General features: G+C 36.6%; 1 protein-coding gene across 4 annotated transcripts in view; it reads left to right on the forward strand.

Annotated features, from left to right (window-relative positions):
• The window catches only part of sno (Protein strawberry notch), a 55,397-nt gene that overhangs the window by 26,050 nt on the left and 21,847 nt on the right, over positions 1-7,500 (forward strand). For 2 of the 4 annotated variants that reach the window (XM_086556087.1, XM_086556089.1), the window contains 3 exons: positions 871-995; positions 1,294-1,356; positions 5,601-5,666. In XM_086556087.1, coding sequence (XP_086412213.1) covers positions 871-995; positions 1,294-1,356; positions 5,601-5,666 — 254 coding nt within the window. The remainder of the gene's footprint in view (positions 1-870; positions 996-1,293; positions 1,357-5,600; positions 5,667-7,500) is intronic. The other 2 variants (XM_086556090.1, XM_086556091.1) reach the window with 1 other exon arrangement.

Here is a 7,500-nt window from a genome sequence, read left to right on the forward strand (position 1 = left end):
TCAATAAGTTAATGTATATTTTGTGAAGAAATTAAGATGTGATTATATACGGAACGTTGACTTCAGGGTTTGTGAATGATGTTTGTTTTTTGTTGACTTGGTGTATCCTGTTAATTTGCTGATATTTACTTTGTAGTTAACCATGAGAGAAGTGCTTTTGTGTGACATAATTAGTTTATTATTAATGGTGTGTTAATGTTTATTTCTTCACCTTTAGAAATGTCAATTTTCAGTGTGATGGTTTATTTTGCTTTTTGTCTTCAGGATTCCGATATATACATAATATTCAGCTTAATCTCTGATAGGTATACCTGTTTCTGAGGTAATAAGTGGTTTGACTTTTTGTTCAGTTCATAGAAACAGGGAGATGGACAACTGAACTTTTTCAGTTTAGAGATAATGTAATATGAAAGCTTTATATTCTTAAATTATAAAAGTGTGATGGTGGGGGTCATTCTCTGCAGATCAGTTTTGATACTAAATGCAGTAGTGATGTTTAAAAGGATTTTAGTATTAATATATGTTTGAATCGGGTGGCTGTTGACACCATAACTTTTAATTTTGGCCTCTTATATGCAGTTTACTCTGAGTGAATAGCACTTTTGACATTAAAGCTCTAAGTATTGATGCTATTTAAAGACAAGGGAACATGTTCATTTTATCTTTAGATGTAAAGTGGTTAGAGAAAATTATTCTCAGCTGCTAGAATATTTTTAATGAAGCTATTAGAAGGCTTTTCTCAGTTTTATACTACTGACTGTCTGTCTTTTTCAACAAAGATAATTCTAGCAATGAATGACATACCTTGCAGACCAAGATCACTGAAGAATTTTGTGTAACTTTTTCCTCTTTTTTTTCCGTCCGGTGCAGCAAGCATGGGCATGATGGGGGGCCTGGGCATGATGAGCGGCAACCCACTGCAGTCTCTGCTGGCTTTGCGAGCACCAGGCCTTGACATGGGCAACCCCGTTATTGCACAACTCATGATGCAGCAGGTAGGGGAAAAGCGTTTTTTGTTATTTTTTTCTTTTCATTTTATTATTTTTTTTATTGAGACTACATCAGTGTATAAGATCACTTACTACAGTATTTTTGTTTTCATTTTTCATAATAACATCAATATGTTGAGTCAAGTCACATAACATGAAAGCTAATGAGTTATGTTCCCGGAAAGGAAGATTTCCTCGGTTGCAAGTATAACTCTAGTAATATGATTGCAGACTGAAATGTTATCTTATTGTTTCTGGGGTCACAAAGAGTTGCCTCTAATCCCCTGCCTCTTTCCTGTTGTAGGCCATGAGCATGTCACAGACAGGAGCTCCTCAAGTGCAGAAGCTGATGGGAATGTATCCAGGGGTGAGTGTTCCTGCCTTGCATGTGCTGTTGCTCTCTAGATACACCTTTGTAGGCAGTTTCAACTGTATTTTGTGCTGTTGCTTACTTTGGCTTGTTTCTCTCTTCCTTTGTATATGTATTGGAAGAGAGCATTGTGAGGTTTTGTTTTGATTTATTTTTTTAAGGCCTTGTTTGTCCGGTGGGGGAAATTAATATGTTAATTTATACAGTATTCACAATATTCAAAATTGTGCTTTTAAGAAAATATACTTGTAACAGATATCTCCTAAGATTTTTTATGAGACTGACTTTGGAGTTGTTGAAAGAAAGAAGATACACTGTCCTGAGAGGTGAAGAAACATGTCTCCATAACTGGTTGTGTTCTGCATCTATGTGCCATAGATGCTTTTTCAAACTTAGAGATATATCAAATTGTAATTTCATTCTTTGTAATTACATTTTTTTATTAATGTATTATTTCTCTTAAGGTGCTAGAATTATTCCCTAGTTGTTAGTATTCACTGAGAAGAAGTAGAGTCTGCAGACCTACAGGACATAGACCAGGGTAATAGAGTTGCATACCCATTAAGGACGTGGCGGTTTTGGCTCCGCCTAGAGATTATACCAGGCTATTTTGGAATGCGCAGGTCTATGCCGCCAGCTCTTTGTCCGCTGAGGAAGTGGCAATATGCTTCGCTCCCATCCACCCAGCATGCCGACCATACAAAAAGCCATGACCAGATACTACATCTGCAGTGTGGGGACCAGCCTAGCCATGTCATTATGTCATGTCATTTGTCACTAAGGGGTCAAAGATTAGCATTTTTACAATTTATTCACTTACTTTTTGTGTGATGGCCTGCATATTCATGAGGATTAGGACAGATATAGCAAGAATTGTTGGTCAGGAATTTTACTGATTAATGCACAAAATTTGACCTCATCATGTCAAGTATATCCTATGAAAATCTGGATGTGACAGTGTCATGTTGATGTTGTTTGCTGATGTTGACAGGTTTTCCAAAAGAAGACATACATTTAAGCAGATAATTTTAAGGAGTTGAAAGAAAAATTACATGTTTGCAGTCCTAATCCAGAGAGAAATGATGAAAGGAAGGTCTTATCCAGTCCAATCTGTGAAAGTTGTGTTTAAAGTAGGATTGGGTCTGAGATTAGGCAATGCCTTCTATAAATCATATAATATGATATATCACTGTTGTGGAGAGTTTGGAGAAGTATGTGAATATAATTGGGAATTGAATTTAACCTACTGAGATGGGCCACATCTTAAAATGTTCAGCCGGGATGGGCATCTTAAGCTGTGTTTTCTTTTTTTTTGTAGACTTATGGTATGAAATATGAGTCTATATATGATATAGTATATTGTGGAGTGATACTAGAGTGATACTAGTTTGCATTTTGTTACAAAAGGCATCTTAACTGAAGGAAATTCAACAAAAGGAAAAATGCAGGATGAAAGTGATCTGACCACTTGAAAATGCCCATCATGGAAGGGTAAAAGTGGTTTGGAAGGATTTTGGAGCAATTTTAAATGGGGAGGATTAAGTGGCAAAGGGAAATATATTACAGTTTCAGTCTGTTTTAGGGGTAAAGGGGGATTTTGTATTGAGTTTTGTACTGATTTTTTAATATTTTTTTTATTGTAAACACTTGAATTAATGGCCGTATTAATTAAGTAGAAACTTATTCCCAGGAGATGCCAATTTTCCTTAAAAAAGCAAAATGGTGAAATTGCCAATCTATATACTGCCCTATGATAAAAAAAAATCATGAATTTTTAAAAAATGACCTTAACTTTTATCAAAGGCTAAAATTGGAAGTCTGTTTTTTGGCACTTTTATAAAAAGAAATTCCTTGAATAAATGATGATATACATAATGATAATCTGCAAAAGCATGGCCAGTAGAGTTGAAGAAATATTTTCTCATAGAAATGTATTAAGTGAGTAAAATTCAACTTACAGTTGTTCATATTATAAACAACATTTGTCCAATATAACAAAATTTATTTGAGGTATAAGTCACCTTGCGGAAATTTCAATTTGAAGTCATTTAATTTTTGTGATTCATATTCAAGGGGTATATATTTAAAATCACATTTTTGCAAAAGGGTTAATTTAATGTCAATTTCAGTTCATGATTTGCATATAAATTACATTTTGTTGCTTTGCCATGTGCTAGCCTTTGTAAAATCCTCTCCAGTAGTTTATGTAACTTCTTGTAGTTGTGTTGTTTGTTGTCAAATTTTCAAGATTTGAAAAAGTCAGTGTTGATGTACACACAGCACATACTACCTCAGCCCATTCACGCCGGATGACATGATATCCTGTTATTGGAGTATTTCCCTCATGATGGATGATGTCCTATCATGTCATCTGTTCCTTGTGACAGATGACATCCTATCACGTCATGGACTCTCCCTGTATATACACATTCTATGTAGTTAAGTTTGTAGATGCCTTTGTATATACACGTTTTTCTTGACTTGTCAAAAAACAAAGTTTTAAAACATACATAAACATTCCTTGAGAAATCTCTCGGTGGGAAGCTTAGCGTGCTTGCTATCTTGCATTAGAAATATACTTCCCGTCGTGAATGGGTTAATCAGATAAGCCACTTATCGTGCTGTGTACACAATAATATTAAAAGCATGATGACCATGATTACACAGCCTTAAAGGAACTGAAAAATAATAAGCAGATATTTCCCCCTCCTCCTCTCTCTCTCTCTCTCTCTCTCTCCTCTCTCCTCTCTCCTCTCTCCTCTCTCCTCTCTCCTCTCCTCTCCTCTCCTCTCCTCTCCTCTCCTCTCTCTTCTCCCTCCCTCCTCTCCCTCTCCTCTCCTCTCCTCTCTCTCCTCTCTCTCCCTCTCTCTTGTTCTCTCCCCTCCTTCTCTCTCTCTCTCCTCTCCTTCTCTCTCTCTCTCTCCACCCTCTCCTCTCCTCTCTCCTCTCCTCTCCTCTCCTTCTTCCTCTCTCCGCTCTCTCTCTCTCTCCCTCTCCTCTCTCTGTCTCTCTCCCTCTCATCTCATTTCATCTCATCTCCTCTCCTCTCGCCTCTCTCTCTCTCTCTCCCTCTCCCCTTTCTCCTCTCCTCTTCCTCCCCTTCCCTTTCCTTCCCCTCCTCTCCTCTCCTCTCCCCTCCTCTCCTCTCCTCTCCTCCCCTCTCCTCTCCTCCCCTCTCCTTCCTCTCCTCTCCTCTCCCCTCCCTCTCTCCTCTCCCTCCCTCCCCTCTCCCTCTCCTCCCTCTCCTCTCCTCTCCCTCTCCCTCTCCTCTCCTCCCTCCTCTCTCCCTCTCCCTTCCCTTCCTTTCCCTTTCCCCTTCCCTTCCTTTCCTTTCCTTCCCTTCCCTTCCCTTCCCTTCCCTTCCCTTCCTTTCCTTTCCTTTCCCTTCCCTTCCCTTCCTTTCCTTTCCTTCCTTCCTTCCTTTCCTTTCCTTTCCTTTCCTTTCCTTTCCTTTCCTTTCCTTTCCTTCCCTTCCCTTCCCTTCCCTTCCCTTCCCCTCCCCTCCCCTCCCCTCCCCTCCCCTTTCCTCTCTCCTCTCCTTTCTCTTGTATTTTTTCTTTTTTTTTCAAATAAAAAGCATTGAAACAAATTGTTCAGGTGTGTTTACACCCCAATGTAGATCTATGGAGGATAAGAAAATGACTAGCAGACTGTGAGAAGGAAGCACCTAACTGTTCACAGTACCATTTTTTTATGTTGCTCATCATGCATTCCATTGAAAAATTGATGTCACTGAAGCTGAAATTCCACACTGGATCATACTAACTCTCCAAAACCTTTTTATGCTAATATTGGCACTCATATCACGATGAGAAGAAAAATTGTTCAGGTAGTCCTATTAGAAACTCCATTGTGCTAGGATAATGTATAGTGTGATTCATGTCCTTTTTTTTTTCTTTTTCTTTTTTTTTACTTCTGTAGTGAGTAGAAATGTGTAAATTAACATATCATTCTCTTTACTAAACTCTTCTTGTTTTGATGGTTGAATATAGTTTACTCAATACATGCTGTATGTATCCTGTACTTGTACATTTGTAATAGATTTTTCATCCTTTTTACCTATAATAAAAGTAAGCTCCGAATGTCATTATTAATGCTTGTGTCATTATTAGTTCTTGGTTCATCTAAATATTAGAGTAAAACCAAAGATAGAAGAAAAAAAGAAAAAATGATCTGTTGACATGGTTCCACCCTTGTATGTAATCCAAAATGACACCCATCTCCCTCCCTGTATTTCATAGCTTGCTAACTTCATGGAAATGATGAAATACTATGCACCCCCTCCACCACCCCCCCAGGCCCACATGGTAAGTTATCCATATTTATCCTAATACACAAGACAAAGGGTACAGGATCTTTCCCCAGACGATTGCACTCTCTTGCCTTGAAATGATCCAAGAATTGCGAAAGATGCTGTACTCTCATAAAGAACTCTGATGGAGAATTCTGGCCTAGCATTATTTTTCTTTTCCGCTCTCATTTTCCTTATTCCCTAACAGCTACAGCAACTGTAGTTCTCATTAGTGTGCTAGTAACTTGCTTGATAATGACAATGATATGACTGTATGTTTAGCCTCGTAAAAATATTACAGTAGTAGTTTGGTCTTTTTCCCCTCCCACTGTTTTATTAGGGCATTGGACTCCTGACAAAAAGGCTTTTGTTATTGTAGAAGCAGATTTCAGACCTGCATTCATGATTCTCCTCATATTTAGTGTCATACTTTTTATTTAATTTAACCCGTGGCGTGCAAGGCACAGTTCAGGCCATGCTAGATTAATGATTTTCCAAGGTTATGAAAAAAGACAGACAAAATGTAATGAATGATTACTTAGTTATCTTTGTTACAACTTGGGGTGGGAATGGAAGAGTTATTGGACACTCCACGGGTCTTTATTGTTACTATTATTATTATTATTTTCTACTTATAATTACTATCATTTTTATTTTATTTTTTTATTATTATTACTATTATTACTGTTTTTACTATTATTATTAGTAGTAATATCACTTGTTATCATCATTATTATCATTATTTTTATTGTTATCATTATTATTTTTACTTGTTTTACCAATTCATACAATTTATTACTGCTATTACATTTACAGTTACAGTTACTTCTATTAATACAACTGTTGCTTCTACAAATGTTATTTCTACTGTTTATTTTACTGTTCTATTGTTACTACTACTTTTACTTCTACTGTACTTCTACTGTCCTTCTACTGTTACTTCTACTGTTTCTACTATTACAACTACTGCTGCTGCTGTTACCACCACCACCCACCACCCACCCACTACTATACTCCTACTACACTACTCTACTACTGCTACTAAACTACTCTACTACTAAACTACTCTACTACTACTCTACTACTACTCTACTACTACTCTACTACTACTCTACTACTACTCTACTACTACTCTACTACTACTCTACTACTACTCTACTACTACTACACTACTACACTACTACTACTACTACTACTACTACTACTACTACTACTACTATTACTACTACTATACTACTACTACTACACTACTACTACACTACTACTATACTACTACTACTACTACTATTACTACTACTACTATTACTACTACTATACTACTACTATACTACTACTACACTACTACTACTACACTACTACTATACTACTACTACTATACTACTACTACTATACTACTACTACTACTACTACTATTACTACTATTACTACTACTATACTACTACTATACTACTACTATACTACTACTACTACACTACTACTACTACACTACTACTACTACACTACTACTACTATACTACTACTACTACTATACTACTACTACTACTATACTACTACTATTACTATACTACTACTATTACTACTACTATTACTACTACTATTACTACTACTATACTACTACTACTACTATTACTACTACTATACTACTACTACTACACTACTACTATACTACTACAACTACTACTACTACTATACTACTACTATTACTACTATACTACTACTACATTTCTACATTACTACATTACTACATTATTACCAGAGTTTATTTTGTTTTGCTGGTTTGGCCATAACCTGTCATCTGAGTCCTTGTTGGTGTTGTATCTGTGATATAATGCATGTGAATTGGGCTTGTG

This window comes from Penaeus japonicus, unplaced genomic scaffold (assembly GCF_977035675.1).
Source record: "Penaeus japonicus unplaced genomic scaffold, GWHDUDI00000001_assembly GWHDUDI00000031, whole genome shotgun sequence".
In the NCBI taxonomy this organism is placed as follows: Eukaryota; Metazoa; Arthropoda; class Malacostraca; order Decapoda; family Penaeidae; genus Penaeus; species Penaeus japonicus.